Consider the following 12,870-nt stretch of genomic DNA (forward strand, 5'->3'; position numbering starts at 1 on the left):
AAGGGGCACCTGGATGACTCAGTGGTTGAGCATCTGCCTTCTGCTCGGGTCATGATCCTGGAGTCCTGGGATCAAGTCCTGCACTGGGCTCTCTGCTCTGCAGGAAGCCTACTTCTCTCTCTCCCACTCCCCCTGCTTGTGTTCCCTCTCTCACTGTGTCTCTGTCAAATAATAAAATCTTAAAAAAAAAATAGGACTAAACTGGAGGGTTTTAAAGAGAGGAGTGAGAAGATCTGAATTACATTTCTCAAAAGCCTGCCCTGGCGTCAGGCTGGACTACGCTTGGATGGGATCAGAGGGGAAGTAGCAAGTCCAGGGAGGAGGCAAGACGTGACAGCAGCTCGGGTTAGGATAGTAGAACCAACAGGACTTGCTGATGGATTGGAACGGATGAGCAGAGAAGAGTGAAATCCACAGCTATCCACTGGGGTTTTGGTGTGAGCTACCAGATGACTGGTGAACCAGTCATATGGTTTATGGAGAGGAGGAAAGTGAAGAACTATTGCCTGCCGTCCCGGATGTACTCAGTTTGAGATGCATTTCAGACATCCAAGTGGGGACATCAAGTGGGCAGTGAGAGGTGGCACAGGAGGTCAGAAGTCAAGGTGCCTGGGTTTGAATCCAGACCTTCCACAAACCGTATGACCTTGCACAAGTTATCTAAGCTCTCTTTGTCTCAGTTTTTGTCTGTCAAACGAACATAACAAAGTAACTACCGGAAAAGCAGAATTTTGTGACAAACGATAATATACACAGTAAGCACTCAATAAATGTTAACTATTAATATATTTGAGTCTGTGGCGCCTGGCTGGCTCAGTTGGTAGAAAGTGCGATTCTTGGTCTCCAAGTTACAAGTTCAAGCCCCAACTAGGTGTAGAGATTTCTTAAAAATAAAATCTTGGGGTACCTGGCTGGCTCAGTTGGTAGAATATGCGACTCGTAATCACAGGGTTATGAGTTCAAGCCCCATATTGAGTGTGGAGCCTATTTAAAACACAATAAAATGAAAAAAACCTTTAATATATAAATATATTTAAAGATTGATATTAATAAATAATATAAAGAAAAATGTATCAATATTTAAGATACATATAAAACTTTACTATATATTAAATATAAATACATAATTGAGTCTGGAGCTGGTGGGTGAGATCAGAAATAGACTCTAAATTTTGGAGCCAGCCTATATGGTTGGTGTTTGTGGCTAATATTCTGGGTTAGCTTACGTTCCCATCTTTCTCTACTGTCAAGACTGAACCCCAGTTGCGAGATTCCTCAGGCTGATGGATTGTTACAAGGGGCTGTTACAAGGGGCATGTGACAGCTATGGCAATGACGGTGAGCAGGAATCTAATGAAGGGATAATGGCAGATGGTGCTTTGCCCCTTCCTCCTCACCTGGAAGGTGGAAGTGCTGGCTGGAATCCCAGCAGCCAGTTCATGACGGTGAGGTAACCAGCAGGCAAAAAGGCCAGCGGGTTCACAGCGATGCCACTGCCACCTGTCAGAGCTGCCAGATGGTCACTCGTCCCAGGACGGCTCGATGGGTGCGAGATCAACCCTCTGTGTATACTGAGAGACCACAGAGCTGGGTTTATGGGCCAGAAACGCTAATTAATGCCATGAGCCTGAAGGATTCTCTTGGTCATTATTCCCAGCGGGCGGAGAGAAGCGTGGCCGGGAACACGGCGTGGGGCGCGCCTGGGCTGAGTTCGCGGGGAGGAGGGGAGGCGGGGAAGCAGGCGTGGCCGCGCGGGGCAGAAAACCCGGGGCGCGAGCGGAGCCCGGAGCCCGCAGGGTTTCCCAGCGGGGGCGTCAGAGGCTCAGCTCCTCCCGGCGCCGCTGTCCCCTCGCGGTCCCCACGCCGGCCCGCGTCTCCGGCCCCGCAGACAAGCCGAGTTCCCGCCGGCCGCGGTCGCGCTGACCCGCCATGCCCGCCGACCTCAGCGGCACCTGGAACCTGCTCAGCAGCGACAACTTCGAGGGTTACATGGTGGCCCTAGGTAGGGCGGGAGGGGCCGTCTTGGGGTCGGCTCGGAGGCCGCCGGGCCTGGCCGGGGCGTCCGTCTCCCCGGGCGGCCGGCGCCCCGTCCCCTCTTCCGCTGGTCTCCCCTCCGGTCTCCCTGTCCTCCGTCCCTCCCGTCCACCCCCTGCCCCCCCCACCCTGTTTCCCAGTCTCCCCGGTCTGTGTCCCTACCTCCGACCATGCAGTGTCACCCCAACCCCCTGTCCCTCCATCTCCCTGTGTCCCCGTCCTCCGCCCCCTTCTCCCTGTACCCCCCCTTGCGTCCACGCCCTCCCCGTCCATCCTCCATCCCCCTCCCCGTCCGCCTCCTTTCTGCTCCCCCGTCGCGGGTCTATCCGCCTCTGCCCCCGTCGGTCTCTGTCTTCCCCTTGGCCAAGTCTCCCGCCCCACCGCGGACGGCTGAGGCGCCGGCCACCTCGCCGGAGGACTCCGGGGTCCGATGGGCGTCCTACCGGCGAGAGGGCGTGCGGTGGGGCTCTGGGTGACTCTGCCACGGAGGTCGCCGGCCCTCCAAGTCGCAAGCTCCGGGCGGCACTCCGCTGCACGAGGTCCCCGCGCCCCGCACCGGGCGACTCTGGTGCCGGCTAGAGTTGAAACCGCTTTGGAAATCTTCAGTTTTCTGACCTCCCCTCTCCCCTGGAGGGCGTGAGGGGGGTCAAGAAACCCAGACCCCTTGGTGGTCACCCACGCTCAGCCGCAAGGGTGCAGTGCCAGCCCTGGACGGTGGCGGATGCCTGGAGGTGTCGCTTCTACCCCCACCCTGCCGGGCCCTGCTCCCCCCAGCGCATAGCAGGCAGCCTGGTCTGCGGGTGGTAAAGGGACTCTGTGGTCGCCTGGGGTATGTAAGGGGTGCCCACCTGGGGTATGTAAGGGGTGCCGGGGTCTGACCCATGACCTTGCTTCCCAGGCAGCTTCAAGAAGGCCCGGGTAGAATGCCTCTCCTCCTTATGGGTTCCCAGTTTGTAGAGCTCTCAACTGTGATTGTTCAGATGCGGGCATCAGAGCACCTCTGTGCCCAGCACCTTCCCCTAAGTCATGCCAGTCAGTGGCCAGAGGGGCTGGGAGCCTGGGGACCTGGCAGCTGTCCTGGTTTCTCCTTATCTGACACTGGGTCTGTTCTTCCATCTATAAATTGAGAGGGAAGGAGGGGTCCGATTTGTTTCTTTAAAAAAAAAAAGGTAAAATGTATATACCATAAAAATGGCCATTTTAACCCTTTTGAAATGTACAGTTCTGTGGTCCCGGTGTGTTTTTAAGAGTTGGGTGCTTTTGGTAGGCTTCTGTTCCCTTCTCACACTAAGTAGGGAAGTGGGGGGCTTCTCAAGCTAACTCTGATTCAGGCCACCATAAAACCCTGTAGCAAAGGAAAGGAATATTTTGTTCATCCCATCCTAGGTTCGCTGGCTGGGGTCCTGTGAATTAGATCAGCGAAAGATGGATTAACCACCGGAAGTCAGCTGCCCCTGCCCCGTGAGGGCACCTGGGAGCCCTTGGAACTTGAACGTGGCTGTAGAGCACCTTAGCAAGGAGTAGCTCTGTAGAGAAGTGACAAGACAGAGACTTTGAGTTTGTAGGGGGCCAATTGTGGGGAAGGTAACTAACAATACAAGGGGAGACCAACAGAAAATAGGGGCTGGTTGGGAAGGTTTATTATGTAGTTCTTCTGGGGCCATCTCCCAGCTGCTAAGAGTCTGGAGTTGTCTCCCTACCTTCTGCCTGTCCTGTAACAGAGGGGCGAGGGGACAACTTTACAAACTTATGTCCTGCTTTTAGGCAAATGGAGTAAGGCAGAGAGCTTCCTTCTGTCGGCTTCTTCCCGGTTGCCTTCTCCCCTGTATGCCAGAGTGGCAATACTTTGGGGTGTCTTATCCTGCTCTCCCTTCAACCTGAATCTCATTTCCTTTCTGTTTCCAATTCCTAAGTAGGAATGAATGCTTATGTTTCCCAAAGGTGATAGGTCCTCATACGTTACTTACCTGTCCACCTCCAAATTAGTGGTGACATGTGACCATAAGTGCTTTCTTCCCTAATTTATCCGCCTGCGATCTGGCTACTTGTGTGGGGGACAAAGGCAAAATGTCAGGTGATGGCTTTGAATGTTGCCTTGCTGTGTACTGTGTTTGTGACAATCTCCCTGGCTTTTAGGGCAAAAGGGAATGGAGTCAGAGTCACCATTCCAAGTACAGGAAGACATCCTCTGCTAAGTCCGTCTGGTATTACAAAGCAGCCTCCCGCACATCAGAATAAGTGTTTTTCACACAGTGTTAGTACCATCCTTCACCTGTCCCCATACTTTCTTGCTTTTCTGTATGCTCTCCTATGAGTTCCTTGTTTGATACTTTTTTTTCCCCATGATGTCAGTGGAGGCTTAACAATGATCTGCCACCGTATTCAATCCTAGAAGCTAACAGGCTATTTATTTGTTTACTCGACATATTTATTTATCATGCAACTTCCTTCCCAGAGGATGAACCCGTGTAGTACTGAGTCAGCATCCTGCCTCACAACCCCTATTCTTACTTTTGGTTCAGGTTCCAGAAAAATACTGGATCTTGACAACACACATAAGTCTTACTTTCAATCTTTTTTTCAAAAGAATTGTAAGGGCGCTAAGGGTTTCTGGAATAGAGAGGCCTTTTAGGGTAACAGAGCGCCACACCGGAAGCCCAGCGAGCTTCACCGTTGACTGTGGGTCAACGAATCAAAGTTACATAACTTGTCAGTTCCTTTAGCTTCCCCTTTTGTTAACCGAGGTCGTTGGGTCAGATCTGATATTCTAAGTATCTCAATTACAAGAGATCGTTTGCATTTTATACGATAACTGAAATCAGACTTAAAACCTCTTGCCAGTTCCTCACAAGCTGGGAAGAAAGCGATCGAAAAGACATAAGGAACACAGACTCCAGGGTCTACCCGGTCTCCCTGAGGCAGATCAGGGGCTCAGGACCAGCGAAGAGTAGGGTTTTGTTACTCAGAACTAGCAGGAACTTCTTTTTTTTTTTTTTCTTTTAGATTTTATTTATTTGGCAGAGAGAGAGATCACAAGTAGGCAGAGAGGCAGGTGGTGGGGAGTGGTGGTGAAGCAGGCTCCCTGCTGAGCAGAGAGCCTAATGTGGAGTTCGATCCCAGGACCCTGAGATCATGACCTGAGCCAAAAGCAGAGGCTTAACCCTTTGAGCCACCCAGACGCCCCTAGCAGGCACCTCTTAGCTTGTAAACTCTGAGCTTCACCCCAGACCCCAGATCTAGACCATCACGATCGGCATCGAACCATATTCTCGGGTGATTCAGACGCCAATTAAAATTCAAGAAATGCTGCTCTCTGATGTGTCAGGTGGTCCTTAGAACAACTGCAGAATGGAACTCCAGTTGACTCTGAACACACAGGTTTGAACTAGGCGGGTCTGCTTATATGAGGATTTTTTAAAAATATAAATTCAGTATAGAATTCTTCATGTATTTTCGCTTCCTTACGATTTTCTTAATGACATTTTTTTCTCTAGCTTACTTTATTGTAAGGATACAGCATCTAATACACATAACACACAAAATGTGTATTAACCGTTTGTGCTATTGGGAAGGCTTCCCGTCACTAGGAGGCTCTTAGTAGTGAAGTGTTGAGGGAGTCAAAAGTTATACAAGGATTTTCAGCTAGTAGCCTTAAAAGCAATTAAAGCAGAACAAAATAAAACAAACCAAGGTGGGGGGGCTCTTTTTGGAGGAAGAGAGCAAGGTCTTGAATTGTTTCTATGTGTATATGAACTTCTTTTTTTTTTTTTAAGATTTTTATTTATTTGACAGACAGACCACAAGTAGGCAGAGAGAGAGGAGGAGGAGGCAGGCTCCCCGCTGACCAGAGAGCCCAATGTGAGGCTCGATCCCAGGACCCTGGGATCATGACCTGAGCCGAAGGCAGAGGCTTTAACCACTGAGCCACCCAGGCGCCCCGTATATGAACTTCTTAAAGAATGTGAGAGAGTACCAAAATGATAAAGAATTATCATGCCAAGGTCTAGGAGAGAATAAGGATCCAGAGAGGGGAGCCCAGCACTTAGGGTGGCTCCTCTCTTCAGGGTGCTTGTCTAACTAAGCTGCAGTCGGGGGAGCTGCACAGGATTGCCGTAGGGGGCAAAAGTGGGAGTCCTGGGGCGCCTGGGTGGCTCAGTGGGTTAAAGCCTCTGCCTTCGGCTCAGGTCATGATCTCAGGATCCTGAGATCGAGCCCCACGTTGGGCTCTCTGCTCAGTGGGGAGCCTGCTTCCTCCTCTCTCTGCCTGCCTCTCTGCCTACTTGTGATCTCTGTCTGTCAAATAAATAAATAAAATCTTAAAAAAAAAAAGTGGGAGTCCTGAGTCAGCCAGGAAAACCTGTAAACCCTGTAAACCCATACTCTGGGTTGGGATTCTGAAAAGCTGCACCTGAGAAGCAAGGGAGGGAGACCTGGAAGTAAACAGCTTTTGAACAGAGTGTAGTTTCACCATGAATCATCTTGATGGCCCAGAAAAATCTCAAGACTTGAACTTGAATTCAGATGCGTCCAGATAGCTGGTGGCCTTGAAATCAACCCTCTTTGGAGGAAGAGAACATTATGCCCGCTCTACGTGCACACTCTACAGAAACAATACCCAGGAAATAATCACAGTCAAGCAAGTACCTAAGGAGACAAAAACACATGACAAGAAAATTCTGGAAGGTGTTGGCTCTGTCACGGTGATCGTGGCTCTGTCTGTTGCCGTGACTGTGGGTATTTGCTGAAGTCCAAACACGTTAAATTGCGCATATTAAATATGTAACTGCTTTTTGTACATCAATTATATCTCAGTAAAGCTGTTAAAAAAATTAAAAGACCCTGATAGCAAGAATCCATAGAAACAACCAACAACAGAAACAGAGTCTCCAGACCCTGGGATTATCCGAAATAGAACAAGAAGCAGTTAAGCTGAGCTTAATTATGGCAAGAAATCAGAATCTATACAAAGTAACACAGCAGAATTGAGAAAGAAACAAATAGAAATTCTAGAACTGAAACATAAAAAGCAAACTTAGAAATTAGCAAGGGCTGTTTTCAGTTTCTCCTCTGTGTCCCGTGGTTTCCGAAATAAGGATGCCCCTAACCTCCGTTGTAGAGGCCACCCTGGTATGAGGGTCTTAGGACTTGCCTGAGGGGAAGGTCCGAGAGCTGTTCTCCCACATACCATTCCTCAAATTCTTTCAGCTCCAACTACTCCATATGCCAAGCTACCATATTTTGGGGGGAGCATGACCTAAGCCCCATCAAGAACAGAGTTTCTGCTCAGGAGGATGAAAAAGTTCTAGAATCAGATAACAGTGGTGACTGGACAACATTGTGAATCTACTTACTACCCTTGAACTGTATGCCTTAAAATTGGATAAAATAGTGAATTTTATGTTAGGTATATTTTATCGTGATAAAAACATTATCAAAGAACATTCTATTGCAAGGAGACTTTGGTAGAAATCCTATAATAATCCTATATTATGCTAAAAAATTAAAACTCCTTTTAAATGCAGTTGTTTGAGTTGATTAATAAGTACGTTTTGTGAATTAGCCTGCTCTCCTGTCTTCACCATCTCTTATTGATGTGAGAAAAAAAGGCAAAAGAAAAATTCAGTTTCCTTTCTTCCTAGAGTCCATTGTTAAGTCCTTGAAACAGGTAGAGTGACCTTCCCCTGGGAGCTCAGATACCTCAATGCTGACACTTGCTAAGGGTGAAAGGCAATCTTAGCCCAACTCCCAGGATCCTGTATGTCTACTTTAACATATAAAATTCCTATGGAAACTTCCTTTTTCTCTGTCCCTCAAGATCCAAATTGGCGATCATCCTCCAAGCATATGACCCACCAGTATACATCTGAAGGGTCTCATGATTGAGTTTTTACTAGACGGTAATAAATGACCTTCTCCTAACAATAACTAGCCCCCTCAGGTTCCTGGAAACCTTGTTTCTGAAGTACCTGGGAGACTTACTCTATCCCTAAACCCCTCCCAACTTGAAAGTATTTAACGGGCCACTCCTTATGACCCCAGTGCAGTGCTTTCTGCCCACAAGCCCAGTCCCTGTGCTTTAATAAAAGTACCATTTTGCACCAAAGACATTTCAACAATTCTTTCTTGGCCATTGGCTTTGAACCCTAACATCTTTCCTACATCATTATGACTTTACACAGTGAGCTAAAACATGTTTGTTTGTTTGTTTGTTTGCTTGCTTGTTTTAAGATCTTATTTATTTATTTGACAGAGAGAGACAGAGAGAGAGGGAACACAAGCAGGGGGAGTGGGAGAACGAGAAGCAGGCTTCCCGCTGAGTGGAGAGTCCGATGCGGGGCTCCATCCCAGGACCCTGGAACCATGACCTGAGCCGAAGGCAGATGCTTAATGACTGAGCCACCCAGGCACCCCTAAGATTTTTTAAAAATTTTATTTAAATTTAATTAATGAACATCAAGTGTATTCTTAATTTCAAAGGTAGAGTTCAGGGGCGCCTGGGTGGCTCAGTGGGTTAGAGCCTCTCTGCCTTAGGCTCAGGTCATGATCCCGGAGTCATGGGATCGAGTCCCGCATCAGGCTCTCTGCTCGTCAGGGAGCCTGCTTCCTCCTCTCTCTCTGCCTGCCTCTCTGCCTACTTGTGATCTCTGTCAAATAAATAAATAAAATCTTAAAAAAAAAAAAAAAGTAGAGTTCAGGGACTCCTCAGTTGTCTATAACAAATGCTGTCTTAATCCCAAGTGTAACTTCATGAAGCGGACGAAGGCTGAGTTGCGGTGCTTGAGTTTGGGCTGGGTCAGAGTGCTGTCCCCTCGGCTTCTTTATCCTCTTCTCCAACCCCAGGACTGCTTCTTCCATTACCGGAGGTACAGTCGGCCAATGACTCTTCCCTGAAAGCTGTTCAAGGTTGTTTTTTTTTTTTTTAAGACTTTTAAAAAAGATTTTATTAATGTATTTATTTGACAGAGATCACAAGTAGACAGAGAGGCAGGCAGAGAGACGGGGGGATGCTGAGCAGAGATCCCGATGCGGGGCTCGTTCCCAGGACCCCGGGACCATGACCTGAGCCGAAGGCAGAGGCCTTAACCCACTGAGCTACCCAGGCGCCCCAAATAAATAAAATCTTTAAAAAATAATAAATAAATAAATAAAGATTGTCTTTTAAGGTATTGACTTTGCTACCCGCAAGATAGCCAAGTTGCTGAAGCCACAGAAAGTGATTGAGCAAAACGGGGATTCCTTTAGCATCCACACATACAGCAGCCTGAGGAACTACCTTGTTACCTTTAAAGTCGGAGAAGAATTTGATGAGGATAATAAAGGTCTGGATAACAGGAAATGCAAGGTAAAAAAAATTTTTTTTTCAAATGATAATCTAAGCTCTCGATTTTCCAAGATTAACTCGGCCTTCTTAGCACCCGCTGAGGACCTGCCGCGGCAAACCAGTCTCTTGTCTGTCCCCTCTCTCACGCAGAGCTTGGTCACCTGGGGCAATGACAGACTCACTTGTGTCCAGAAGGGGGAGAAGAAGAACAGAGGCTGGACCCATTGGATTGAAGGGGACAAACTCCATCTGGTACTTGCCACACCGTGTTCGTACATCCGATGAGATGATGCTGGTGAAACCATGACCGTGGAATGAAACCATCCCAGCCCACTGTTCTCAGTCTGGCCTGTCACCTTCTGGTCTCTGGCGGAGTATTCTGCTTTTTCATTTACGACAAAACATATTCCGGGTTTCAAAATAATTTTCCTGTTGAATTCATGATGTGTTAATTGAAAAAAATATAGAGGAGCGCCTGGGTGGCTCAGTGGGTTAAGCGTCTGCCTTTGGCTCAGGTCGTGATCCCAGGGTGCTGGGATCAAGTTCCACATTGGGCTCCCTGCTCTCTCTCGCTCTCTCTCTTTCAGTCTCTCAAATAAGTAAATAAAATATTTAAAAAAAAAAGAAAAATAAGAAAATTTATATATGTGTATATTACATTACCTAAATATATTTTATATATATGTATATATACATATATATATAAAATAAAGTAGTAAACTGGCTTCATACTATTCTATCAGGTTGGTGAACTATCATTTTAAAAAAACATTTCCATAATCTCAGTGTCCAGGAATATCGTTCTGGGACATTTTCTGCCATTGCTTAAATTCACATCAACAGAGCCTTTTGCATCCATGGATTTATTTCCTTAGGAAGAATTCAGGGGACCCTTGTCGGAGGCGCGCACATCATTGCCGCTCTCTACATAGCTGCCTTACTCACTTCTGAAAGGTCATCTCCTTGCTGATGCCACTAGCACTTCATGAAGATACAAATTATAACTCAAGCTAATCAATAATTTCTAAATATAATTTAGAAAGTATGGGGGTGTCTGGTGGCTCAGTCAGTTGAGTGTCGGATTCTTGATCTCAGCTCAGGTCTTGATCTCAGGGTTGTGAGTTTAAGCCCCTCATTGGGCTCTGTGCTGGGTGTGGAGCCTGCTTAAAAAGAGAGAGAGAGAGAGAGAAAGAAAGAAAGAAAGAAAGAGAGAAGGTATAAATTGTACATCAAGTCTTAATTACAACTTTTTATTTATTTTATTTATTTATTTGACAGAGAGAGAGAGAGACAGCGAGAGAGGGAACACAAGCAGGGGGAGTGGGAGAAGGAGAAGCAGACTTCCCACTGGGCAGGGAACCCGGTGCAGGACTCCATCCCAGGACTCTGGGATCATGACCTGAGCTGAAGGCAGACGTTTAATGACTGAGCCACCCAGGTGCCCTGATTTTGGCTTTTTATTTTTATTTCTTTTTAAAGATTTTATTTATTTATTTGACAGACGGAAATCACAAGTAGGCAGAGAGACAGGCAGGGAGAGAGGGGGAAGCAGGTTCCCTGCCGAGCCGATAGCCCAATGCGGGGTTCGATCCCAGGACTCTGAGATCATGACCTGAGCTGAAGGCAGAAGCTTAACCCGCTGAGCCACCCAAGCGCCCCAATTTTAGCTTTTTAAACGAGAGTTGCTTCCTGCCATATATATTAGAATGGCTTACATTTTTCAAGCGATGATTTTGGGCTCAGTTACTGTGCTAAATCTTTGCATGCACTATCTGACTTGGTCTTCAAGACAGTCCTGTGAAAGGGACACAATTTTTCCCATTTACAAATGAGACTGAGATTTAGAAATTCCCCATGGCTGCCAAGTGGAGATGCAAATCCAGGTCTGATAAAAATGTGTGCTTTCAACTCTACACCTTTTTTGCCTCAATGTCCATGAATTCCAAGCCAGAACAGTGAAAACAAAATTAGAGCCCTTATCTTAAAATCCTAGATTGATAAATCTTACACTCTTCTGACGATAGAAACAAAATTAAGAATAAATAAACAATATGCCATCACAAAAATGTAATATGGAACTTCAAAGAAAACACCAAATACGTTTGAGGATATACAGATTTGTTGGTGGTAAGAAGTAATGTTCAAATTGCATTTGTCTTTTCTTGGCATATCCGTGAACTCTGCCCAAGCCGAGAATAGAGGGACCCTTCCTCTGAGGCCACTCATAGGACAATCCGTCCATGCTGTGATATAATATAAAATAAATATTTGGTCTTTGTGCCTGGTTTCGGAAACCCCTGGAATCTCCAATGAGTGTCTCCTGTAGGCTAATGAGTTGATTGGAGATTGGGGTCTCCCAGATGGCCCAAGATTTAGTCAATCATCCCTATATAACGAAACCTCCACCAACACCCCTAAACGAGAGGGTTTTGGAGAGCCTCGTAGTTGGTGAAAACATTGATGTGTTGGGAAGGTGGCGCTCCCAGAGGCGGCCTGGAAGGTCGGCACCCCCCCCCACACACACACTGTGTCCTATGCATCTACTTGGCGGTTCTTGGGTTGGATCCTTTATAATAAACCATAAGTGTAAGTAAAGAGTGTTTCTGTGAACCATTCTAGCAAATTATTGAAACTGAGGAGGGGGTCATGGGAATCCCGCTCGTAGCTGCTGGGTCAGGAGTTCGGGTGGGCTTCTTGTGACTGATGTCTGACGTAGGGGCAGTTTTGGGGACTGAGCCCTTCACCTGTGGGGTCTGTGCTAGCTCTGGGTCATTAGCGTCAGAATCTAATTGAACTGTTGGACACCCAGTTGGAAAAGACACCGCAGATTTCGTGTCAGCACTGTTGTGAGTAATAATAATAATCGTCACCCACTTTGCCCACGCATCTTCTTTCTCCTCCTGTTCCCCCTTGTCCCTAGGAAATGTTCTGTGAAGGCCAAGTGTGCAAACAGACGTTCCAGAGAGCCTGAGCCGTATCCAGCCCCAGAGCCCACATGCGACTGCAGCTTCATGTTGAAATCTATCCCCAAATGAACAGATGTTCGTCTGTCCTGGTCTGGCGACAGGAACCTGTGGTGGGAGAGCTGTCCCACAGCCTGTACCAGAAGTGATTTACTCAGACTGTGGCAAAACGGCCCCGTTTCAATAAACCTGTCCAACGACCCCGACTTTTTTCCCTCCTAATTAGTGTATCCTATTATTTGAAAAAATGCACCACGACACACCAACGAACAGGATGTAATTCTGTCTTCAAAGTCTAGTGAAGAAAAGGACAAAACAAGCATCAGAACCATGGTGTTAAGTACGGGCAACTATGAGAGCTCAGGGGGGGCACCTGACTTCTGGGGACGGGCAAGGGCGGCAGGGCTTGGGGGTAGCAGGGGGGGTCTCTAAGCTCAGAACTGAAGCACGAGTGGGCGGGAAGCATCGGGAAGCATTCTAGCTAAAAGGCTGGGGGTAAGTTGGAGGGTGTTGGAGGAACTGAAAGACTGCGTTTGCTGGAGCGTGGGCGTG

The 12,870-nt window shown here is 47.4% G+C and overlaps 1 protein-coding gene across 1 annotated transcript; it reads left to right on the forward strand.

Moving 5' to 3' along the window:
- Positions 1 to 1,929: 1,929 nt before the first annotated feature.
- RBP7 (retinol binding protein 7) lies at positions 1,930 to 12,524 on the forward strand. Its single transcript, XM_044237123.1, has 4 exons — positions 1,930 to 2,002; positions 9,198 to 9,376; positions 9,506 to 9,607; positions 12,276 to 12,524. The coding sequence occupies exons 1-4, from the start codon at positions 1,930 to 1,932 to the stop codon at positions 12,324 to 12,326; spliced, it is 405 nt and encodes a 134-aa protein (XP_044093058.1). The 3' UTR covers positions 12,327 to 12,524.
- Positions 12,525 to 12,870: the final 346 nt, after the last annotated feature.

This window comes from Neovison vison, chromosome 2 (assembly GCF_020171115.1).
Source record: "Neovison vison isolate M4711 chromosome 2, ASM_NN_V1, whole genome shotgun sequence".
Classification (NCBI taxonomy): Eukaryota; Metazoa; Chordata; class Mammalia; order Carnivora; family Mustelidae; genus Neogale; species Neogale vison.